Here is a 25,514-nt window from a genome sequence, read left to right as displayed (position 1 = left end):
AGCCCTCACCTTCTTCTCCTTTGAATCACAAAGGCAGTGAGACTACATTCACTTACAGGTTCCTATTTAGGGCCAAGTTGCTCTGCCTTTCCAAATCAGCATGGGCCTCAGGCCCTGGCTCAGCCCTCCAGGCTCGACTTACCCGGCTGATGAGCTGCTCGCCCGTCTCAGAGGCAGTGATGAGTTTGCAAAGGGCTTGGAGGGCAGGATTGGGAAGACCTAAACCAAGAAAAAAGGGTAGAAGTTATTCAGAAGGGCCTCTGCACCCAAAAGCCTGCCACCTTCCCAGGGGAAAGAACCCTATATCCTTGGCATCGGTGGCATTTTTCAGAAGCTCAGCACAGCTGGACATGTGTGTCTGTGTGTGACCTGGAAAAGGACAGCATGATCTCCCAGGAAGGTGGGTGGAAGTGGGGTGAGTCCTGACCCTGCCGCAGTCCTCTAGGCGTGGCCACACTCCCAGGACCCAGGCAGCACCACCCCGAGTCAAGCACCCAGCTTCACCCTGGGGTTGGCCGCACAGCTTAATCGGGGCCACAGCTGCTGATGACAATGGCAGTAGTGGCCAGTGTCTGCCGGCACGACCTCCCATCATCCCGGGAAGGGGCAGCGCCAGTGGGGCGCAGATGCCTGCCATCACAGATGGAAACAGCAGGTAAATGGCACTCGTTTCCTCCAGGTGTGGAGATGCTTGTGTCTGGGACCCCCTGCCATTTCTCAGGACACCCTCCTGCTCCTAGCTGGGAAATCCAGCATCCTCATGAATGCGGGGCCCAAGGCCACCAACTGTTCCACCTGCTGTCAGCCAGGCCTATTGCCCCAGCCCTACACCCACAGCTCACCCAGCAGGGACTGGAGTGTGCTGCTGCACTGCTGGAGCCGGTCACCCGGGTCGGAGGTTGGGAAGAAGACAGCCGCTGGCAGGCCGCTGGTTGGGGGGTCCAGCCGGAAGCCCACAGCAGTGAGGAGGGCCTGCCAGCCAGGGATGCCGCCCACTTTGTTCTCCACACTCTGCTGGGATGTGTACATGGCATTGCGCTGCCCATTCTGGATGCGCTGCAGGGACTTCTCCACCTGGGGGGGGGAATTGGGGGTGAGTCAGAGACCCAGGCCAGCCCTGGTTTCCATCCGCATGGCTTTGAGGGTACACAAAGCCCCGGGGTGAAGCAAGGCTGACCGCTGCAACCCCACATAGCCCACGTGGCCAGGCCTGAGGATGTGACACTGGGGCACTGACTAGGCATCTAGCAAGGGAGGGCACAGAAGGGAAGGATTTTACAATCAGAGCCCTCGAGGGCTGGCACAACAGAAGGATTCTGTCCCTCCCCTAAACCAACCCCTTCCACACTCTCCACAGACAGTAAAGCAATGTGTCTGAACACACAGGTCAGGGGCCTGCCTCAACCATGTAATGGCTCCTGCCCACTAGGATAAACCCTCAGGCCCTTCAGGAACCCCCTCACTGCCCACAGCCCGGCCCCATCATGGGGTCTTGGCTGGCAATGCCCTTCTTCCCCATTCTTCCCACTCAGCCTTGGTCCCTCCACACTGGCCTCTGGAGCCTATACCTCCCTCCACCGGGAAGTGCCCTCCTGTCATCCAGGGCCTGAACAGGTGCCTGGCACTTCTACACTGAAGTCACCCAAGTCACTGCTGCATGAACTACATGAGTGAGTGTTTTAACAGTAGCGCAGGGCCTCAAGGCTAAGTGGTGGCAGCTGAGAGGTGCAGTGGCTCACGCCTGTAATCCTAACACTTTGGGAGGCCAAGACAGGCAGATCACTTAAGTCCAGGAGTTCAAGACAAGCCAGGGCAACATAGCGAGACCCCAGCTCTACACCTCGCCCCCCCAAAAGACACTAGTGCAAGCAGCTTTCATCAGGCCTCCCTGGGCCTCTCTCTAGTGGAAACCCCTGTTCACTCTGGGATATTGGGTGCCCTACGAGGCACATGTGCCCTCACCAGAGGGGTATGAGTGGTCCAAGATGTTACCTGAGGTTTTTTGTTTGTTTGTTTACAGCAAACACTGGGATGCCAGAGCTGAGGCATCCCAGACAGGAGGAAGTGTGCACTCACACCAGACGGGAGGAAGTGTGTACTCACACCAGACGGGAGGAAGTGTGCACTCACACCAGCCAGGAGGAAACAAGCCTGCCTGGGAGGACAGACGATCAGCCCTGGCTATCCCTTGGGCAGCGGGGGGGCTCCAAGTCACACTGCCCACTGGGTCAAGGAGTATCCAGGAGGAGTTAGAAGGTAGTGGCTGGGGAACTTGACCCATGGCCCCCACACCCACCCCAGGAGATAATACCAAGGAAAAAGAGGAAACCCTTAAGTGGGCCTGAGGGGCCTCAAGGCCATGTAGGGGCAGCTGAGAGGCCTGGCCTGGGAGGAGGTGGCTAATGGGTAGAGAAGGCAGTTCCATTTCCCCAAAAAAGCAGTGTGCAGTGGCAGCAAGGACGGAGGGACTTCAGGGGTGACGGGACCTGAGAACTGAAAGGCTCCAGACAGTTTCCAGATACAGGGTAACAGTGGAGAGGGCCTCCCAGCACCCTGGGTGTTGGCCTCCTCGAGCCAACTAGGGGCACGCTGGGGGCTTGCTGGTCACAGTGTTCACATACTGATTACTTTCAGGCCTGAGGAGACCCTAAGCTTAAGAAATATGTGTGGCTGTATCCTCAGAAGTGCATGTAGAGCTGCCACGCCCAGGCCCAGGTGCCAGGGGTCTAGAGGGCCCTGTTCAGGCTCAACCCATGGGCAAGAAGTTTGCACAGCCCAGGAGACATGCTCGCTCCCAGGCCTGCATGGACACTGCCCCCGGTCCTCCATCTTAACCATGGACGGAGCCAGGCTGTGCAGCAAACAGCCTGCAAGGAGGCCCTGGGGTCTATGGCAGATTTGGAAGGAGCTTGGCTGTAGCATAGCTGTTCACCCACACTGCATGGGCCCCAGGCTGGCACTGGGCTAGGAAGATGTGGGGTGGGCCAGGGCTGGTCTTTCTGGCACAGCACTCTAAATGATTTGAAACGGCCTTCCAGGTTGTTCCCGAGGTAGAAGGATGAAGCAAGTTTGATGTCACTGCTTCTTGACTCAATTGATAATTTTTACACATGTAGCTGTGGGTCCTCCATTTGTGCTCTCACCTGGGCTCCACAGATGTTGAGGCAGGCTGATCAAGGGCATGATCAGACTTGGACTCATTAAGGGCAGACTGGTATTATCTGGTGGTAAAATAGGACTCTGCGCTGAGTACTCGCATTTTCTCAAATCCTCACAATAACCTTGAAATGTTCAACTTTCATCACCCTTTCCAGATGAGAACACTGAGGCTTGGAGAGCCAAAGTGACTTGCCCAAAGCCACATGTCCTGGAAGCTGCTAGGGTGTGGGTCACTGTCGTCGGCTGCCCTTCCCCCAGGGTCCTGGCGAGTACTGCTACAGCCACCTGTATGGCACCACACACCATACCCACCCCTCAGGCCAGTGGGCTCATCCCGGGGATGTCTGCAGAAGCACCCTGGGGATGCTGCCCACTTTGTGCATCACGCTTTGCTGGGACATGGGTCTCCCAAGCAGGCTTATCCCAGGGATGTCTGTGGAACCCAGTCAGTGCCATCCTGGACACAGCCCCAGTCACGGTGTCCTCTCCAACTGCTCACATCCCAATGTAGGAAAACCCTTGCCTTCCCCTTCTCGCACAGCACTGCCAGCTCTCGTTGAGTGCAGGGCGCCCGACCCCCTTACCAGGTGCAGCAGCACTCGCAGGGCGTCCCGCGCGCGCTCCGGGTGCTGCAGGATCTCTGTGAGGGCCTGACCGATGAGTGATGAGGGGCTGTTCAGCTTAACGTCACTCCCGATGAGCATGAACCCTGCAGAGAGCAAAGGCACCTCAGCAGGGCAGCTGGAGACCCCCAGCCCCACCCCGGCTTCTAGGGCTCACTTATGCCTCGAGGTTAACCCAGCAGAAAGAGCAGGGCCTGGCAGGGGAGCAGCTCACAGGCTGGCCTGGGGCATCTGACTCACTGGATGGTGATGTGGCACCCTTTTGTCCCCTTCCTTTTAAGAATCAATATTGTTTATCTGTTCAGGTAAGTGGGGCCTGCTATTTTGCAGGAAGGAGCCGAGGAAAGTGCAGTGGGAAAACCTGCCTTGTTTTCTCTGAAATTCATCTGTCTATCCTTAGGCCTTTAGGGGGGAACACACCAGGGGAGGGGAGGTGTGCTCATCTCTTCCTTGCCATGGGGGCCATGGGGAGGCGGGGAGTGGCTACTCCTCCAGTTCTAAACCAGCAAACCGAGTTCGGCTGGGAAAGACCAACTGGGCTGAGGAGCACCGCATCCCACCGTTCCTTTCTACACTCCCTTCCGAAACAGGGCCTGGGGGAGCAGGTTCTCAAGCCCACGGGCAACTTTAGGACCAACCTGCCCCCAAATCATGTAGGGAAAGGGTTTTCTAAGAGAATGAGCTGTTTTTAAAAGTAACAAGAGGGCATCACTAAAAATGGTTTCATCCAGAACAAAGTTGAGACTTATATATCAACAAAACTAAACAAAGACCCTTTTCAAAATGCCATGTCCGTAAGCACACTGGGCAGACCTGCAGAGACAGGAAAGGGGCCGGGTCCCCACAAGCCCTGCAGTAGGTTTTGTGGGATGCTGCGGGGCCCAAAGTCCCTTCTGACTGCCAGGAGCATGTCGCACAGGACTTGTATGAGGAGGACAATAATGGAAACCACAGGGGTCACCTCTACTTTCTGTGTCTCCTAAGAGCAGGAGAAGCAGGTGAGCAGCCCTCCGTGCCTGCCTGTGCATGCTTCACCTGGCAGAACCAAGGGACGGCAGTGAGGTGACTAGGCAGGGCAGGATATGTGCCTGTTGGACCAACTAAGTGCTTCTTTTCAGCCACATGAAGAAACAGGAACAATTCTGTTTTTTGAATAGCTCTGTGAAAAATACTACAGTTGTGTTTGTAAAGTAAGCAAAATGTTTCCATCTTTCAACAGCATGACCCATCCAGCTGGCACCAGCACCTGGGGCTGCCAGGCAGCCACCCCTGCAGCTGTGTTGACAGGGCCTGGCAGAGGGACTGACCCACCTTTGGAAAGTGACACCAGCAATATCGGGATGTGACAACTGGATTTATGTTAAGAAAATAGGATTTTTGGTGTTCCTCTGTTTCCCAAAGTTTGAGACACTTTCAGACACTCTGCTTTGCGGTTGTGGCCAATGTTACCCATGGGTGGGACTTTTGCTTTGCTCTAGATTTTTGTAATACCCTAGGGAGTTTTGGGGGCCAATGCTGAGAGAAGACCACAGGCTGACGCATCATGAGGTATGTTGGTAAAACAGTCCCGGCTGGCTGAGAGGCCACTGAGGGAACAGGCCCAGGGTTTGGTTTGTACTCTGTGAGTCTTGGCCTGGCAGGGTCTCCCGCACAGCAGAGCTCTCTGAGTGGGAGCCCAGGGGAAGCAGGTTGTTGCCTGGAGCTGAGAGGCAGCTCTGTATTCAGGAGGGGTGCCTGCCTTCCCATCTCCCCTGTGACCAGATGTCACAGAAACATTCTCTCTTTACTCCCTAGACCCTCTGGGCAGGTCCACTAAGAGCATGTATTCTAGAACATGCAGGGCCTGAAACTTCACAAGATATTTAGTACATTCCTTATAGATCCTCTCAAATGTGGACCGGGTGGTGTCATCGCACCACCGTCATCCCCTTGTTACCCCTGAGAACACAGCTTCAGAGAGGGTAAGTAACCTATCTCAGGCCACACAGCCAGGACATGGAGCTAGATCCATCCTAAGTCTTTCTACCACACACTCCTTTCTACAGTCATGGGTTAAAGGAGGGTGCCATGGAATGGGTCATCCAGTGTACACTGACATCAGGAGGAGTTTCACATTCATACTCTCATGGCAAATGGTTCTGTTGCTCCCTGGTCCAAAGATGATCTTAATAGTAGGAAAAACTCATTTGGCAGAAGCAAGACTCAGCACACAGGCTCTCTGAGTCTTCTGTGGCTGGCCCTGCCCTGCCCTCCCCTCGCCAACCCCACTTGCAGAATAAAGTTAGGGGGCTGTGAGGACTGAGGCCCGGCCTTGACAGGCACCCGCAGCCGGCCAAACTCCCACCTGCCCAGTTGGAGGGGTGCGAGAAGGCCTTGCTGCTCTGCACCACCTTCATGGCCTCCCCTAGGGCGGCGCTGGCTTTCAGGCCGTTCAGCAGGGATGAGTAGAAGGCATGGATGAACATCTTAGAAGCAGCCACTGACACAGGCCACAGAGACACGAGGACACACTGAGCGCCGGCAGCCAGGAAGGCCCTTGTCAGCGCAATGACCCCGTCGGCTGTGACTTTGCTGTTGGACTCCTGGGAGGAGCCAAGCACCACCAGCTTCACAGGCAGCTGCAGGTCCAGGACGTCAGCGGCGGTAAGCAGCAGCTCCTGCAGGGGCGGGCAGTCCGAGATGCTCTCCCCATCACTGGCATCGTCCTGCACCCGCAAGGACTCAGGGATCGTGTAGGGGTGGCCAAAGGAGCTCTTGCTGCTGGCAGGGTTGCCGTCCATGCTGGGCGTGAGGACCAAGGCCGACAGCTTCCAGGAGATGTGGGTGGCAAAGTGGACGCATTCAGCCTGGGTCAGGGCACTCATGACCCTCTCCTTGGTGGCCACACTGCCCACTAGGGGCTGGCAGCCCAGCAGCTCGGACACCATGTAGGCCTCTTCCTCGGCCGACGGCATGGGCCCCCACAGCCATCTGTCCATCACGGCCGATGGTAGCTTGGGGTTGCTGATGACAGCCGCCATGGATGTGGAGCTGGAGTATGTGGGCGGGTTCTTCCGTAAGTGAGACTAGGAGGGGAGGGGACAAAGCAGACCACCCGTCAGACAGAAGAGCCAGGCTGCCCGGCAGTGGTCGGCCGAGCACAGGGACGGCCAGCTCTCTGCTGGTTGAGCTTGAATCCACCTGTTTCCCCAGTCACCACATTCACTCTTATTTTTCAACATCTTTTTGACACAGGTGCCTAACTTACTGAGAATCATGCTTGCTGTGATGAGCCCTCGAAAATCATCAGGACTGGATGGTAGGGGTCCTGAGAGGACTGGGGGAGGAGGCCCTGATATGACAGAGTGGACAGAGGCTGTGAAACCCAGGACGGCCAGCCTGCTCCAGAATCCTCATCCCCACAGACCTTCCTGTGTGGCTCCTAAATAAGAGGAAACCCATTCCTGATAAGTCAGGGTATTTGAAGAGTGATTTTGTTTAAATGGTGCAAACAAGCAAGCCAATCTTGGGGAGACAGGGCTAAACTAAGTCCTTTAAGAAGCTGTACCTACTGACAAGATTCTAGTTCCCTTCCACCTTACATGCTGCAAAGTAAAAAGTATCACTGAATGAGAAAATCAGCATAAAGAAGCCCAATAATGTCTGCCTGAGTTTCCCCTATGATGACTTTTGGTACTTTTTGGGAAACATTAAGTATGAAGTTATTTCAAAATAATTTTTTGGTGCCTCTGCTTGGTGATGCCTTAAACTCTGGGTAAGAGAAACACCAGGTGCCTGTCAGGAGATGGCCTCTTCCAGGTTTCTGGTTAAGCTACAAACAGCTAGCTGGCTGTTGTCATCAAAATAAAAGCTTTCTGAAGGTGGAGGCATCTGATACCCAGAATGCTGCTATCAGCCGGCACGGTGGGCCACTGGGTGGCAGGAGCGTCGAGAAGGCCAGCTCGCTTCCTATCTGGGATTCAGAATCAGCCATGGAAACTTGAGAGACCTAGAGAAAATAACTTCTTTCACTTTGAACTGATTCTTTGCTTCATAAGAAAAGTATTATCCAGCCACAAAAATGGTCAAAATTCAGATCTACAAAAACCTGTGAGGCCGAAACTGACCCCACTTAGGCCACGCCAATGAGCACGTCATCAAAGCAGCCAAGACAGGTCTTATGGGGGCCACCCATGCACAGGGCCCAGCCTCGGTTCCTAACCCCGCCTATGCTTTGCACCACCGTAAGGAGGCCCATCTGGGTAAGACCTGTCCCGCCCACCGTGGGGTATTGGGGCAGATGGGGTCTGAGGGCTCTGAGAGCAGCTGGCAGCTCAAGGGCATCTGGAGTTGGAGGATGGAGCAATGCAGGCCCCTGTGGTAAAGACAGTCCTGCAGCCGGGCAGGCAGGGATGCTGCAAGTGGAGGGCCAGGCAGGTGCGGAGCCCTGTGGGACTGTGGAGGGGTCAGAGGGAAGCCAGGATTTTGGGGTCTCTGAGAGTTTGGAGAAGGGGAAGAAGATTAAAGCTTGGCTCAAAAGTTTCTAATCAGGTGGGCAGGGCCAAGGGTGGCTGTGGGGTGAGACCCATGACTCAGGGTGGCCCACTGTTACTCTCTTGATTTTGTGGCATTTTTTTTCCAAATTGATTATTCTTGCTGAATGAGACCTGAGTCCTTGACTGTCCCCTTAAAGCCACCTGACTTGTTTTCAGTTCCACTGGCCTGTTGGGCTGTTTTCCACTCAACTCCACTCTTACTTGTCTGCCCTCCCTGCTTGGGGCCCAGCCAGCAGTCAGCTCAAGGGCCAGGTGAATTGGGTGGCTGTGCTCTGCCCACTGGGCATCGTGTGGATGGTGGGTGACCAGCCCCCTCAGGTGCTCAGTCAGGCCTCAAGCCTCGCTGTGTACCTCAGAGCAGCTCAGTACCCTGATGTCGCAGCAAAGAAACTTAGACATGACACAAATTGTGGCTTCCCAAGGCAGCAAAGAATGGCCAGGGGTCATGAGGGTCGTGTCCCGCTTTTGGACAGACCTACTCTAAAGTCACGCTACCTGCGTGCAAATCATAAAATCAACACTTTTGAGGAGATCACAGCTATGCCTTAGTAACACAGCCCAGTCAGACCAGATAGACGGTGGCTCATGACCCCGAGAACAAGCCCCCGGCCCCCCACCATGTGTGTGAGCCTTACCTTGGACTGCACGCTGAGGGAGCGGATGGAAGGGACAGCAAGGAGGCCGAAGCGCTCGTAGAGGTACTCGTTGGAGGAGCTTCCCTTCAGGAGGGCGAAAGGAATGAGGTAGAGCTCCCCCTCCAGAACCAGGATGAGCTGCCGGTGCCGGCCCACGGGGCCGCTGGAGTGCATCAGGCCCTATGGAGCAAGCACGGAGAGGCTCACAAGGGTGGCCCAGCAGGCAGGGGTTTCAGGCACCAGGACAACCCTGAGCCCTGGCCTGGATGACACAAGCACAAGCAGGTGAGGCCTTGTGTGGGGCGCCATGGGCTGTGGGGCGCCATGGGGCATGGGCCGAGTTGCAGCCTTGCAGGAGCGGCACCAACTGGCATGCTCGCTTGTGGACTGGCAAGGACTGGCCTGGCAGCATCCATCTGCCTCACAGTCCTGAGAAGGTTAGAGGACAGTTTCTTGAAGTTCACAAGAACCTGAAGTGGGTAGGAGACTGGTCTGTACTGCACAGGCACCCTGAGAAGGGGTGGGAATGGCCCCTCTCAAAACAAGATCTGTTTTCCATTTCAGTGGACAAGAGGCTAGAAAATCACAGTGAGGACGGGAGGTCTGGGGGCTGGCATGACAGCCCCTGTAGAAGGGGACGGGCTGGGTTCTAGGACCTTTTGTGACCTCCTCTGAGAAAGAGTAGCCCCTTGGCTCTGGGCTTGGGAGGTGCTGTCCCCGCTTGTTCCCTCTGGGGATGTCAGGGGACCCAATGCATGCATGACTCCCATCCCTCTTGAAAGGCCGGGCATGAGGACTCAAGGCAGGGTGCGCACAGGGCCACAGCAGACACAGGCTCATTCCCGTTTATTGCAGAACAACGCTAAGGCCACGGGCATCTTAATGAGAACAGCAGGCAACAATCCTGGAAGCTGGGTCCACACAGACTGAGGTGAACAAAGAGGTGGCATGGAAGCTGCTGCTGCAGCCCAGAGCCTGCCAAGAAGGTCCCAGGTCCACAGAGCCTGTGCAACACTGGGTGCCAGGGGTGGGGCTGGCCTGCCCCCCAACCCCATCTGCTGAGGAGTGGCTGACAAGCGGACACCCACCAGGGTGCCACTCGCTTGTGCCTGGGGAAGCAAATGTGCTCGCTTGACCCGTCTGATGTGCTGCCGTGGGCACTTGACTGAGAGTGGCAGGGCACTAGGCTAACCCAAAGTGACACATGCCTGGCGGGACGTTCAGTCTCTGTAAACCCCTATGGTTTTTTTTTTTCTTTCTTTTAAAAAAAATTTCTAGCTCCATCTAGTGAAAGCAGAAATAAAAATTATTAGGCCAATTTGTTTTTCGTTTGTTTGCTGTAAGAGCTACAGTATGGGCCAGGCATGGTGGCTCACACCTGTAATCCCAGCACTTTGGGAGCCCAAGGCAGGAGGATTATCTGAGGTCAGGAGTGCAACATGGTGAAACTCCATCTCTACTAAAAATCCAAAATAACCGGGTGTGGTGGCATGCACCTGTAGTCCCAGCTACTCAGGAGGCTGACGCAGGAGAATCCCTTGAACCCAGGAGGCGAAGATTGTAGTGGGCCAAGATTATACCAGTGTACTCCGGCCTGGGGGACAGAGCGAGACTGTGTCTCAAAAACAACAACAAAAGAGCTACAGTATTTCCCAAGAGGAGGTAAATTAATCACTGTTCAATTGTGCAACCTAGGCAGGAAGAAGTAGGGGTGTGTCACAGTGACCCCAACACTGTCTATAGATGAGCTCTGGGTTAGCACAAGGAGGAGAAAGAGCTGTAGGCACGTGGGCCCCATGGCCTGCCATGGGCCACACCTGAGCTCCCTGGCTGGCTCCATAGGTAGAGGTGGCTCAGGGGGCTGCTCTGGAGGGCAGTTCCACCATACCGTGGAGGTGTGCCAGTGAACCTCGAACCAGCAGCAGTGACACAGCTGATGCTGCTCTGACCCTGGTGACAGGGTCAGCAGCTGTGACAGTGATGACCACCTGCTGCTCACTGGGAACTGTGCTGCCTGAGAATGGGTAGTGCGGAGCTTAAGCCACCTGCCATGTGCAAAACTGGACCCACCTCCACTGTTCCAGAGTTGCAGGGCTTTGTTGTGACAAGATGCCAGCCCCAGCCCCAGCCCCAGGCCTGCAGGTCCTCCCTGGGCTCCTGCTGTCTAGGCCCAAACCACAGTAAGTTTCTGTCAGATGTCATCCCACAGGCTACTGCCTTCACCAGGACACACGCCACTCATAGACAAGTCCCTGGTCATGACAGCACCTAACTGTGTGAACCGGAGGGAAGCTTGGCAAGCTGAAAAATGGAGAAGTGAGGCTGGAATCCACGCAGAGCAAACATTCACTGGCAGCCCATCTTTGTAGAACTCTGCTAACTCTACCCACAAAACCTCATCTGCAGCACAAGCCTAATGATCAGAGAATGCATGTCCTTGAAGGCAGCTTGTCTGTCTTCTCCGACACGCCACCAGGGGTGGGGGGGCACCTCCTGTGGCCCTATTGTCAGAAGTCTCCTAAGCTGGGCCTCAACTTTCCCATCAGCCACTGAGTGGTGTCCATCATGTGCCTACTGGGGACTGTAGGGAAGTCAGATAAATTTAGGACATGGTCCTTGCTTGCAGACTTACGATGATGTACTTAGAAAACTAAAATGCACACAAGAGGCCATTGCTGAGTGAAACTCAGTATTGTCAAATGTAACACCTTTATGGTAGCATGGCAGCCCCCAGAACGGGGAAAGCCTACCCAGGCTGACGCTGGGCCCACCCAGGAGGGTCCGTGAGGGCTGGGGAAGGCCTGGGCAGATGCTGTTGCCAGGTGAGCACAAGGCTAAAGAGGGACATGGGAGCCAGACTGTGGGGGCACTGAAGATCAGGCAAGAAAGTGTGGTTCTTGTTGGCTGTCAGGACCTGCCATGCCTTCTCAAGCTGAGCCCTGCAAAGCATTGAGAGGCAGCCTGCCTGCCTGCGGGAGAGGGGGTCATACCCGGGAGTAATTCATTCCAGGGCATGCCCACCAAGAGAGGAGACAAGGAGACTTGCTGGGACTCAGTGAGAGTGACCTTAGCAGGTGAGGAGAAGTCTGAAGTCCAGGCCGGGAGATATGGAGGCTGTTCTCTGAACCTCATATCCCAATTTGGAGGTCTGGATCCTCCCTGCATCATGCCTAGGAGCTGGTACCGAGCTTGGCACATGCATACAACCCTGGGTGAAGGCCCCCAAATGGGACCCCTGTCCAAACTCTGTGAAACAAGGCAGGTGACAGCCGCAGCTGTTCTCTGAAATGTGTGGGTTTGTGGGGAGACGGGTAGAACAGCAGGCTGACAGCTCCCGTTCAAAGGGGGAAACTGATTGGACATGCTAGAGATAATGCCCAGGAAACTTGTGAGCTCTGTCTCTGGTATATGCGTGCTGTCCTTGCACTGAAAGATTAGCTGTAATCCAACGTGAACTTGAAAAGGGGAAAGCATGCGACATCTCTATTCAGCTTACATATCATCAGTCAGACTACAAAGGAGAGACATCCAAGGAAACACTATTCAGCACCTGGGCCTGTCAGCCTCGGAAAGGGCGTCTGCTGGCCTCTTAAGGCTTAGGGTTGAACAATAAAGTGGCTCACGCACCAGCCTTACAGCAGCAACTACCAGAGTCTCCAACAGATTACATCAAAGACTCAGATGTTCTGACCTCTGTAGTTTCTAGTAATGGGATTTCTGAAAGCAGAAGATGACAGGGCCAGGTGCACTGGAATCTGTCCCTTCCTCAGGGGTCCCGCCCTGTGCTCTCACCAAGGGGCTGTGACCCTGACTGTGGCAATGCGAGTCCAGGCAGTAAATGATGCTTGAGAACTTACGGTGTTCCAGGCCAGGTGAGAGAGACGGGGAAAGACACAGTGCTGGGCAGGCAGGCCACCATGCACGGCATCGTGGGGCTGCCCTGGGGTGCGGTGATGGCAGGGGTACCATGAAGGTGCAGTCTTGTACAAGGAGAGGGTTGTTCCTTCTGACAGGGTGGGCAGTGAGTGCACTGGAGGTGGCTTTGTGCAGCTGTTGTCAGTTTACTGCCTCTCAGGTCCTGAAGCCCTTGTCACTATCCACTCTAAGACAGGCTGCATTCCTTCGGCTGTTTCTCCCATGATATGCAGGGTGCTGAGCTGTGTCAGTGGAGTGCACTAAGGGGCACTGAGGAGGCAGGAGCCCTCCTGCTGGCCTGGGTCAGTGGTGGGTGAGGACATCCAGAGGGGCCTGCCCAGCCACGGGCCCAGAGCGCTGTCCCGTTGCCACCTTGCTGTCTCGACCTGGTGATAATCTTCCCACACTCCTAAGGCCTCCTGCGTCTGCAGGTCCCTGGACTCCCTGGCACCCATCACCGCTGGAAGCTGATGGCTGCTCTCCTGCCCACACTCAGGGGGCTAGCGCTTGTCAGCAACCCCAGACTGGCTCTGGCCTGGCCAAACAGTGGACATATCTTTGTGTCCTGTGGGCTGAATGACACCTCCTCCCATGTTCATTCTTTACTAGGTACACTCCCTCAGCCCTAGAGAACCACACAGCCTCCCTATATCTTACAGTTACTTGCCTCTCATAGGTAATAGTTCTCTATACTGAACATCCCTGGTTAGCCTAAGGTGTGGTTTCTGTCTCCAGATGGACCCAGAGGATGAAAAGCCATGTCCAGTGGCCCAGGAAGGGATGCTGCATGCTGGGGAAAGAACAGGGGGCCTGAGGGGAGGCCCTGTCACGGAGTCTGAGTCAGCCTGCCAAGTCAGGGTTTTCCCAGCATCTGGAATTGCTAGATGGGAGGCGAGGGGTGGGAAACCAGTAGGGTTGTGGGTAGGTGCTCTGCGCACTCCAAGACGACACTAACCTCTCTGCACCTTGGTTTCCAAACCCACAGGACAGCGCTAACATCCATTCCTCACAGGCCTATGAGGCCAAGGTAGCTGCACAGTGGGTAAAGCATCTAGCCCCATGCCTGGCACTGGTGTGCACTCCAGATATATTGGTCAAATGAGAATTTACAACTGTCTTCAGTGCTTGGAATAAAGTGACACTGCCCCTATTATTTATACTATTCTTTTCTCCTGGCCCATAATCATTTTTCCAGTATTACTCATTCCCTTTCTCTCTGGCGTTTACAAACATTCACGTGGCTAAAACAGACAAATGGCTTCTCTGGAACATCCAGCTCTGAATTTTAACCCAGAGACTATGAGAGACAGAGGTCGTCACATCCCCCTCACCTCATCTTCACGTCACCATCGCTATCATCCACACCTACTTACTGAGCCACCACCAAGCAGTTACCCTGAAGTCCAGTTTCCAAGCCCACAGTTCTCCCAGGCAACCCCCAACGGATCCCGAACGTGTCTTTGGGTGGTGAATTCTGATTGGATTGCCGTTTCGGTCAGCAGGACCTTCTGAATATGCCCTGGTGAGTACAGGTCGAGCTCTTCAGAAAGCACTCATAGCAAATGTTATGTTGATCATGTCCTAATCTGGAGTTTAAGAAAGACGTGCTCCCTGTGTATCGCCAAGGTTAGAGGATGTGCAGGCGACCTCCACAGGGCACCAGGGAGTTTCCTTTTTACTGGCGGACACGGTAGGCCTCTCAGGGGTTCACAGTATCACAGGCCAGAGGAATGAAAATCTCTGATCACCGTGGGGGAGGGAAAGAAAATGCCTGGGTCCATGAGCTTTCAGACTGATTAGACTTGGGATGAAATGGACTTTACTGTCTACAATAAGGATTCCAGAGGCAAAGGGCTGCAGGGTATCCAGATACTCCAGAACTGTGTATAGGGCTTCACATTTTTTCCTGATTCATATTTTTGATGGAATAAATTTATCAAACAGAACTGTTTAAGGTAGAGGAACCCCTTCTGTGATGCTGGAAATCCTGTCATCATGGGTGGATACATACAGTTTTGGCAAAGATCACACACCTCTGGAAACCACCCTCAACCATGACTGAAGCCCACCAAGACTGTAGATACTGTATTCCAGCCAGAAATGGAAACGTGAGCATTCAACCCATTCAACTGTATTCTTTGGCCAAACGACAGCCCACTGGTTTGCCTGAAGAACCTAAGAAGGTACTGGAGAAACGTGACCAATGGCCAGCAAGAGCCAGAAGGGCCTGCCTGAAACCCAGGGTCCAACTTCAGTCAAATCAGCTTGAAGGGACTGCTCAAGCTACAGGAGCCTCTGTGCAGTGGGCAGGGTTGGAGGGGCGGAGGGGAGCCTCTCTCTCTATCTTGGCTGACCTGGTAAAAATGATCCCTCCACCCCTAGTGGCAGAAGACCCTGACCTGCCTGGAACCTGCCAGGGTAAGGCTAAGATGGCTGCTTGTTGAACACCAGCTAGAATAGGGCCAGCACGCAGATGACACTCAAGTAACAGCAGCCATCCAGGTGAGAATGCCACTTACCACGTGAGATCTTGCTGGTTATCCTGGGTGCTGCCACCACTGGTTTTAGTCATACAGACAGCTTGCAAGTAATTGCCTCCATTTTTCCTCCTCCTAATCAGTTGTGAAAATGCTTGTTGTCCTTGGGTGACGTCTGTCCTCATTTGAATATCACTACAGATGTCTCAATCAGAAATCAATTAGACAGCCTGGTGGCGGGGCTGCCAGTCTCAAGGGCCTCATCCTCTACCTCATATTGGAATCTAGGTCTGATTGTTTCTAAGAACAAAAATTCCCTGGCTATACCCAAGCCTCCCAATCTATTTAGAAAATAGGCAACCACATGGTCAGTCTCATTCCTGTTGCATCTGTTCTAGGAGAGGCCGACTTATCCTGCTACCTGATTTTGCAAGGGGTATTTTACAAAACACAAGGGAGTCCTTTCCCCCAGGGCAGTGATCACAGTCATGACCCAACCAAGGCCAAGCCACTCTCATAGCCGAGCCCTTGGCAGAGCTAGACCCCTGCTTTCACTCTTAGATGAGAAGACTCAGGTGAAATCCCTGAGCTCCAGTGCTTGGAAAGCAGTTCAACAGCCTAACAGACATAAACAAGTTTTGAATAAGTTTCTAGGATTTTAAACAGGTGACTCTACACTTCATGAATCACAAGCTGAGGTGAATGAGATGTACTTTTCTTTCTGATCAAAGTCATTTGCTCTTGCTACCTGTCCTAGAACCTTGGTTTTTAAATTTAAATATAGGAAACAGGGAATTTAAATAAAGGGAAATAAAAATAAGGATAACAGACACTCTATAACTAGAGAAAGTCCAGACTCCAAGGATCCTGAAAGATCCCCAAATCTGAACCTTTGAAGAGTAACTTGACCAAACGTAAGGTATTCCTTAAATCTGGTTCCTTGATTGTAGCAGCTGCTAGCTCTGGACGAAGGACCCAACTGAAAACTGACGGGTGATTTGGGATCTGAGTGGATGAGTGGCTTTGCCTACAGCAGCCCTGCAGAGCCCTGCCACAAGTTTGCTGCTGAGGGAGGGACGCTGGAGAGAACTCTGAGGCAGCCTTGTGCCTTGAGGTGGTGGGGACAGGACTGGCCCAGATCAGTCCAGGGCAAGAAGCAGGGAAGTCCAGGTCAGAGACATGGGTTACTATCCTTCACTCTAATTTGATTAAAAACTAATGCCACAGACACAAACAGGTCCCAGTAGTCCCTTTCATGCTAAACACTTGCAACTTTTCTTTAGTGACATTTTCTCCTTTGGGGACTACACAGGATCTGACTTAATGTTTGATGATGGCTCATGTGCAAATGCAACCGGGCCCTCCTCAAAGATAAGCAGACATGCTCGCCCCATCCTGACAGCAAAGGACAGCGTGGTTCCAGGAAAGAGCCACGACAGTGTTTCCCTTAGGCCAAATTAAATCACATACTGGCGTAAGGCCTATAGTAAAATATTATTCCGTTCCACTTTTCATACTGTCTGACCTAGTCTCTTAGCAATAGGACTGCGGCTAAACAAAGGCAGTTGTTCAAATAATTATATGCCCCATGTGAAGAGGCTAATCGTTTTAGTCTTGAAGTGTCAGTGATTCACAATCTTGGACTTTTGGCTTTGATGTGTATTCTCACTGAAAATGTGGAGAAGGGTCTGGCTCTGCCTGGCAGCTGACAGCGGCAGCTCTGGAGCCGGCTGGCGGTGTTATATCGCCCTCTTGTGGCCTCTGGAGCAGTGGGTGGGTGCTTGTAGCCAGAAGCGGGAGAATGATCCAGGCCTCCCCCTCCACCTGGGCAGCGCAGGTGACGGGTGCCAGACCCTCCCGAGATGACGGGGTCACTGAGGCTGACCTGCCACAATTCGGCATGGCCCACTGGCCTCGGGTGCTGGCCTCCATCACCACCATTAGCAGTCTGTGAGTGACCAGACATGAGAACACAGGCCCCTGGCCCAGATTTTCACCTGTCTTCCCCAGGTTTAGGACAGTGTGTGCCTGGCACAAGTCAGTAAATATCTGTTGAATGAATGGATAAAACTGGGGATGGAGAGGACTCCTAATTAGACTCCAACTTTTCAGTTAAGTGTTTTTACTGATACACAATGGATCATTTTAGTTAGCTAAGGAACAGTGCTTGCTCTGATGATTTACTTTAATACTTTTAAAAAGGTTTCACTGTCTCATTTAAAGCAGCCAAACTCCTTCCCCTGTGTTCAAATACCTGACTCACAAAAGATTGTATTTGTAGATATCAGGAACTAAGGATGTGCTTTCCAACTGCATGCCTCACCTCAAGATAAGACTGCAGCCTGCGGGTGGGTTCAGGGGCCCCTTCACATTCTCCACACAACCAGCTCTGAAGGGCAGCAAAAGCACAGGGTGCTGCTGGCAGCATTTCATTTTTTGAAATACTGGTGACAGGGCTTTTTGCTTTTCCTAGTGTATAAAGGCATCATTCTGATCATTGTTCTAACTTGTTTGAGGCTTAAGTCCATAATCTTCCCCCTTCCTAGCACCCCTACAGGAAAATTAGGTTGTCCTGAAGCCAGCTACCACTAATCCTGATAGCATCTTTTTATTCTTTAAGTCATGGGAAAGTCCGCAGGGAGAAAAACTCTAAAACACATGGCACAACTTTTATACACTCAGAGGACCCCCCTCCAGGATGACCTGTGATGCTGGGGAAGCACTGGGATGGGTCAAGGAAGGGCCGCCTCCTGCCCTCCACCTCTTTGTGGCCTCCACCAAGCCGATTTCTGCCTCAAGTACAGAGCCCCCACAATAGTCACTGCCTTCACCTGGCTCAGCGTGGACACCTCGGCCAGTGAAACCATGCTCAGGGGTGCGGCCTGCAGGCATGTCGACTGGAGCATATCCCCACCCTGAAATCACAGTGCTGGCTGGCAGAGGCAGGGGGCTCACTAGATTGAAAGCTCCTCGAGAACAGGCCCAGCCCCTTCCTTCTGCTTCATCCTCTTGGGAAAGCCTCCAGGTTCAACCCAAGAGCAGCCATGAAAAGCCTATTGGCTGATTTCTAAGTTGGTTCTTCTGCTTTCTATGCCAAACTAGACCCAAAATGCAATGCCGCTTTGGACCCCATACCATTCCAGAAACTTTACTGACCGCCAACGTGTACCAGGCCCTGTGACAGCTGCTGGGGACACAGAGATGAGGGGCAGTCCTTGCCTTCAGGGACTGTAGGATGGGCAGCAAGCACAGAGCTAAGTCCTGAGTCCAATCAGGCACAGTTGCCTCTCTGTAGCCCTGGGGGATTATTCCAGGACACCCCTCAGATACCAAAATCCTCAGATGCTTAAGTCCTTGGTATAAAATGACATGGTGTTTCCATTAACCTTCATACATCCTCCTGTATACTTTAAATCTTCTGTAGATTATTTATAATCTAGATTACCTAACAGAAGGCCTACATGTCACTTCATTCACACGGACTCACTGTAGTAGTCAGCATGTAGCAAATTCAAGTTTTGCTTTTCATAACTTCGGGGAATTAAAAAACATATATTTTCGCTGGGCATGGTGGTTCACGCCCGTAATGCCAACACTTTGGGAAGCCAAAGCAGATGGATCGCCTGAGCCCAGGAGTTTGAAACTAGCCTGGGCAACATGGTGAAACCCTGTCCCTACAAAAAATATAAAAATTAGCTGGGCATGGTGGTGCACACCTGTCGTCCCAGCTACTCAGGAGGCTGAGGTCAGGGGAGTGCTTGAGCCTGGGAGGTTGAGGCTGCAGTGAGCTATGATCACTGCCACTGCATTCAAGCCTGGGGACAGAGCAAGACTCTGTCTTAAAAATATATATGTATTTTTTCAATCCATGGTTGAATCCATAGATGAGGAACCCATGGATATGGAGGGCTGATTGTCTCAGGTACCATAAAAAACATCCAGGTATGCAAGGGGCCCAGTGGTGGGGAGGGGAATGAAGTGGTCCAGGAAGGTAAGGAGAAGAGGCCAGGAAGGTTTCAAAGAGGAGGTGACACCTCAGCTGGGCCAGAGAGATGAGAGAAGCCTGCCAGCCCCAGATGACCTGAGCCTCATGGGGGCAGAAGTGGCAGTCACAGCCAGTCTCCATCTTTGCCCTCAGCTCCCCTCCTGGTCCCCAAACACCAATGCAACATTAATGGAACAAGTAATCTGGGGACCCGAATGCAAAAGGAGAAATGCAAAGGGAGACAGGCAAAGGCCTCAGAAGGCTCAAGTGGGTAAAGAATGGAGAGTCCATTTCCCAGGGATCCCCAGGGAGCGGGGATCCCTGGGAAATGCAGGCCTCAGGGCGAGCAGGAGGGAAGGCTGGTAGTAAGTCACTGAAATGGTTTGCATGACAGTCAATAGCAGTAAAGAAAACTTGGAAAAGCAAGGGAGCTAGGTTTATATTTCTTCCTCCAAGGTATGGCACATAAATCAGGGTAAGTGATTATGGTATCTGAGAAGCTTTAAGCTGGAGAATTCCCTGCAGTTTTGGTCATCTCATTAAAAGGAGGACACAGGAGAGGGTCATAATCCTAAGAAGGGAAGGACAACCGAGCATGTGCAAGGACTGCAAGAATGTGCATGCAAGGATGTGATCGGATCCGGGAGGCCCAGGAGCACAGGGAAGGCTTGAAGGGACAGTGGCAGTGACCTGGCACTCGGAAGAGGTATCTGGGCACAAGAAGCCACTGCTCACCAGGCACACATTCACTGCCGCTGCTGTCTCAGGGGCTTTATGCACCTTTATGTTTTTTTTTGAGACACGGTTCAGTTCTGTCACCCAGGCTGGAGTGCAGTGGTACAATCATGGCTCATTGCAACCTCGATCTCCCAGGCTTAAGCGATCCTCCTATCTCAGACTCCCGAGTAGCTGCCTGGCTAATTTTTGTATTTTTTGTAGAGATGAGGTCTCGCTATGTTGCCCAGGCTAGTCTCGAACTCTGGGCTCAAGTGATCCGCCCGGCTCGGCCTCCCAAAGTGCTGGGATTACCGTCAAGAGCCACTGTGCCTGGCCAGGTGCTTTACACATTTGTCTAACCTGCTCTAACCTGTCGCATTGGGTGTTATCATCCTCATTTTCTAATGAGGAAACAGATACTCCAGGAGGGGAAGCAGCTTTGCCATTGTCACCCAGCCAGAAAAGGGCAGTGCCAGATGCAAATCCAGCTCTGCTGGTTCCCAAAGGCTCTGTGCTTTCCACCACACCCTGTCTCCCCAAGCCAGAGAACATCCAGAGGGCACTGGCGGGTAGTGCAGCCTCCTGACAAATATTAGGCAAGACACATCCTTGGAAGGCCAGGCAGGGAAGGGTATAGGCATTTTCTGGAGACAAAGAAATCATTGTGCAGATATGGTTTCCCGGGGATACATTTCACCTCCGTCATTTGGCTGGAGCAGAAGAGAGAGCTGCTGAAGGCCACTCCAACAGCTGTGAGACAAATCTCCCACCTGGCTGCAGACTGCTGGGAAGAAGAGGCCATGCAGCCTGGCTAATAGCAGCCTGCTCGCCTGCTGCAGGCTCCCTAGGCTTTCCTAACAGTCTACGCAAAGGCATCTGATGGGCTCACCACTGGGATTTGCAAAGATCCTGAGCCCTCCAGCACTCTCTGCTCAGTCAGACGGCTGTGTTTGAATTAAAAAGTGATGTGCAAAGACCAGGGCAGGTGAATACACACCACAGAAAACCTGTCTGCAGCAGATTATGCAAGGGTGTCTTTAACATTAGACTCTATGGTGGAGTCAGTGATTCCCAAAAATATCTGAGGCTGAGGGAAAGAGGGAGGTGGGAATTGATTCTCTGAGACTCCATCTCACCAGAAAGCATAGCCCTGGCTTGAAGTTGCTCAGACAAGATTCTAGGATGAGAGGTGGGGAGGAGGGGAAGCATTCATTCCCAGTAGGGTGTGGGCGCAAGGTGCAAAGAAGCCCTCTGGGAAGGGCACAGCCATGGCCAAATGGCCACATCCCCGAGGCATCTGCTAGGTGGGAAAGGGCAGCCTCGGCCTCACACTGATGCACGGCCCCTACTGACAACTGCTTAGATGTGCACCTGCACCTCCCTGAGCCACACCATCACTCTGTTGGACAGGCTGGGAAGGGAGCATCATTTCATTTTGTACATGAGGTCACTGAGGCTGAATGTACCCGGCTTGTAGGGAGCAGAGCTAGGGCTTGAACCCAGATTTGCAACTTGAAGCTCAAGACCTCATCCACTACCAACCAACCAACCAAGTCTGTGTTCCACCTTATTTTTCAAATGCTCACTGAGAAGCTGGACAGAGTGGACTTGGGTTCTGGAAAGCCTCCGGTTGTTTCCGGAGCCCATTTTGGTGTCTAAGAGGGATACATGTGGGCACTGACTGGTAAGCGATGTGTTCTGACGCGGAGGAGCCTCGTGCCCCCAGGAGGTGCTTACCCCTTCCATGGGCGCGATGAGCAGGTCATACAGGGCACGGAGTGGGGGCTTGGCGAACGAGCTCTGCCTCCTGGGAAGAGAGGAGGTCCCGTCCTGGGTCGGTGACACAGTGTTACTGAACAGGCTCGTCATGCTCTGGCAGCTCCTGGGGAGGGAAGGGCCGAGGGATCAATCAGGGCCACTCAGACAGGCAAAGACTCACCCTGGCCCTCCCAGCCATGCCCCTGTATGGAAGGTAGGCTGAGGCTTCACAGCAGCACCCCCGCCAGCCTCCCTCCCAGCTCTGTTCCCTTCTCTTCCCTTTCAGGTAATTTTCACACTACAGTGAGCACTGTCAGAAACCACAGGGTAAACCAGCTGCACACAACAGCTTACATTTCTATGGAGTTTTTCTACATAATCAAATGTCCCTAAGTGCTGTTCAAAGGATTTAATTACATCCTGTGTGGAGCAATTGTGTGCAGGCAAACGTGAGGACCATTAGGAATCAGCGACAGCCACCAAGCTCATGAGGACAGTGCCCCAATGCCAATTAATGTACCACGTGGGGGCTGCAGACAGGACAAAGAGCATGTCGGCCCCCACCTTGGGCTCAGAGCAACTGCTGAGCACCCACCTGAGCCCCAGCACAAGCTCTGTGGCAAGGCAGTAGAAACCCCTGGCCCCATGGCCTCATTGGGAAGATGCTATGACCAGGAGCAGCTGCAGAGTGGGTCGGTTTGAGTATGGCTGTGTAGTTTTGTTTCGCTTTTAAATTTCTGTTACAATGTTTCCAGGCACAGTTTTATTAATACGGAAGCATTTTTAACCCCAAGGACCCCAAGCTTCATACTTCCCACATGGGATGACAGCATTCACTGATTCATTCATTCACTAATTCATTTGGAAAATTTTCCACAAGCGCTGGCTGTCTGCCAGACACTGGCATAGTCTCTGGGAACCTACAGAGGACAAAATGCACAAGTGAGCAGAAGAGGTACAGGGAGGGGAAACGAGTCCATTTCCAATGCAGCAACAAGGCTGCCCACGCGCATCCTCTCAGCATCTGCCCTATGGCCTGTCCACTGTGGCCGCAGCACAGCCATCAGTGACATTCTGTGCCTGACTATTGGACAGTGATTTTTTTTTTTTTTTTTTTTTTTTTTTGAAACAGACAAGGTCTCATCCTTCCTGTAGGAGATAGCTTTAAAAAAAAAAAAAAAGACAAGGTGTTGCTCTGTGACCTAGGCTGGAGTGCAGTGGTGCAAACAGCTCACTGCAGCCTCAACCTCCTGGGCCCAAGTGCTCCTCCTACCTCAGCCTCCTGAGCAGTTGGGTCCACAGTTATGTACCACAACACCTAGCTAATTTGTAAATTTTTTTTTTGTAGAGATGGGGTCTCACTGTGTTACCCAGGCTGGTCTTGAACTCCTGGGCTCAAGCAATCCTCCCACCTCGGCCTCCTAAAGTGTTGGGATTACAGACGTGAGACACCACACCCCACCATCAGTGATCTCTTAACCTCAATTCAGACACTGTGCATAGTTTAAGAGTTTCTGCTACATATTCTACGACCCTTAAGGGCAAAGACCATGCCTTAAACCAGACACACTGCTGAGGTTCAGTAGGTACTCTGGCTACTGGTAGTGACAGCAACTAGATTGTTGCCCAAGAAAAACACAGAAGGCTGCTCCTCTCTGCTGGTCCAGGCCAGGAGCTGTGACATCAAAATAAATTATTTGAAAGATTCAGTGATGTGTTTTCCAGGTAAGGTTTCTACCCCTAGCTCTCTCCCACTCCTCCCAGTGATCTTGGCAATGCACCACTTGACCTAAATTCTAGGGTCGTGCCAAGCCAAGCTCTCAGCACCCTCAGCCCCCAGCCTGGTGCCTGTGAGAGAAAAGCAGAGCAGCAGGACTTGGAGGGCCAGGGAGCCCACGCACGTCCGCTCCCTGGCCTCACTCACTCTGGAAACGTGTAATTACAAGTGACGAGGGCTGCAGCATGTCTTTGCCATCAGAGCCAGTGAAGCACAGATAACCCTGGAGTGACACTCAGAGGCTCACTTAATTCCACAGAATACACTGCAAAGAGCAATTCTCCCCTCAAGGAGAGATTACCAAATTGCTCTCCCCAGGAGACGCTTTGGCATGACACGCGGTGTCTGTCACGGCACTGTTGGTTACCATACACACGTGTTCTCAGCAGACAAGGAGCACGGCCCCGAAGAGCCTAGGCTGCCATCCAGAGAGCAGACGGGCAGCAGCAGGAGCACTAGGTACCCTCTTCCTGTGTACCTCAAGTTTCACAATCTAGATGATGGCCTGGACTGTGGGCTCATGTACCCCCAACTTGAGGTGCCTGAGTCTGATCAGTCCAGCTGGGGGAGACCAGGGGGAGTGCCATGTCCCCAGACAGTGCTGTGGCCCAAGGTCCTCAAGATGACTGATGGGGACACTCCACAAACCTCAAGGGCCTTCGGCTTTGATCTAAAAAGGCTCCTACTAGAGAAAGAGACCCCAGCTCTAGGGAGTTCTCAGGACAGCCCCAGCTGTCTAGGGAGACCCAGGAATTCCTTCAGCTGCTCCAAAGCTTGGCTACTTACTCCAACAAATCAGAACCAAACACCCGGCCCATCTGACCCCTCCCTGAGGAGCACAAGATGTCAGATTGGGAAGTCCCTGGAGATCTTGGCAGGGCACCCCTACTGGCAATGCTGAACTACACAAGGAAGTGCCAGGGAAAGGCTGGAGTCTGACGCCGGCCAGCAATTCAAAAGAGGAAAATGTCTGGAAGAAGTGGTGGACAGACCTGCTGAGCTCGAATCCCAGCCTTGGGCACTACTTCATGCCCTGCAATCGGGGCAGTGTCACCTAGGGGAAGGGAGTGTGGGGGCTGGAGAGGATAGCTGCAGCGCGTGGACAGCCAGGCAAGGATTGGGCATGTGAGCTAGAGACAGGCCTGGGGCGGGAGGGCAGAGACCGGGCTGTGGATTCCAGGCCCTAAGTGCTAATGGCGGTGGTATCTTTTTATTGAAAATGCCATGAATGCCAGAGGCATCTAAGGGGCCCGATGGCGCTAACCCATCCCACATGTGTCACTGCCCATGATGTGCCAGGCACCATGGGTGCCACCCAGGCCACGGACCTTTGCCTTGGGTTCCAATGGAGGTGGGGCAGCACCGGGGACAAGTCCCTGACTCCCACTGCTGGTCGGCTGATCTGAGGAAAGGCTCTTTGGGACAGCACCATTTGATCTGGGCTACAAGGGATGATTTGGTGGTACCCTGCCTGGACAAAGTGGAGGAGGTCATTCCAACAGAGGAACAACATAGGGAAATAGAGACTGGCGTCGTTGGGGCAGTGAGTGTGGGGAGTCATGTGGACAGAGGGCTGGGGATGCAGGCTGAAGAAAGTGGGCCAGATGGGCTTGGGCAGAGGCTCTGGGGTTATCTATGGGGAGAAGCAGTACCTCTTACCTCTTTAAACAACCAGGCTTGCCTGATCAAGAAGTTCCTCTCCCCAGGCTACCAGTTGTTTCCTAGGGGATGAGCATAAGGAGGCCACCTGTGTTGACACCCCTCTCCTGAGAACATTCCCCCCCATCCCCAGGGCTGTGTTGCAGAGTAGCCATGATCAGACCATATGCCACCCTCACCCTGGGCTAACTTCAGTTGGGAAGCCAGTCAGGAATCTTTGACCAGGGCTAGGAAACACGCAGCCATTCAAGGCACCTGTCTGATCTGGGAATAT

The 25,514-nt window shown here is 53.2% G+C and overlaps 1 protein-coding gene and 1 long non-coding RNA gene across 6 annotated transcripts in view; one reads left to right on the top strand and one right to left on the bottom strand.

Annotated features, from left to right (window-relative positions):
• The window catches only part of LOC129467737 (uncharacterized), a 92,622-nt gene extending 76,079 nt beyond the window's left edge, over nucleotides 1–16,543 (top strand). The window contains exons 4-6 of the long non-coding RNA XR_010117113.1: nucleotides 5,002–6,425; nucleotides 7,017–9,237; nucleotides 9,808–16,543. This is a non-coding gene — a long non-coding RNA (uncharacterized lncRNA). The remainder of the gene's footprint in view (nucleotides 1–5,001; nucleotides 6,426–7,016; nucleotides 9,238–9,807) is intronic.
• TTC28 (tetratricopeptide repeat domain 28) overlaps nucleotides 1–25,514 on the bottom strand; it is a 755,749-nt gene that overhangs the window by 16,702 nt on the left and 713,533 nt on the right. For all 5 annotated transcript variants that reach the window (XM_055252441.2, XM_055252442.2, XM_063623363.1 and 2 more), the window contains 6 exons: nucleotides 21,784–21,928; nucleotides 8,953–9,132; nucleotides 6,127–6,847; nucleotides 3,744–3,868; nucleotides 843–1,074; nucleotides 143–219 (listed from right to left, as the gene is read on the bottom strand). In XM_055252441.2, the coding sequence (XP_055108416.2) occupies nucleotides 143–219; nucleotides 843–1,074; nucleotides 3,744–3,868; nucleotides 6,127–6,847; nucleotides 8,953–9,132; nucleotides 21,784–21,928 (1,480 nt within the window). The remainder of the gene's footprint in view (nucleotides 1–142; nucleotides 220–842; nucleotides 1,075–3,743; nucleotides 3,869–6,126; nucleotides 6,848–8,952; nucleotides 9,133–21,783; nucleotides 21,929–25,514) is intronic.

Source organism: Symphalangus syndactylus, chromosome 18, assembly GCF_028878055.3.
Source record: "Symphalangus syndactylus isolate Jambi chromosome 18, NHGRI_mSymSyn1-v2.1_pri, whole genome shotgun sequence".
Classification (NCBI taxonomy): Eukaryota; Metazoa; Chordata; class Mammalia; order Primates; family Hylobatidae; genus Symphalangus; species Symphalangus syndactylus.
The sequence above is the reverse complement of the archived record's forward strand: the minus strand, read 5'-3'. Positions and strand labels throughout refer to the sequence as shown.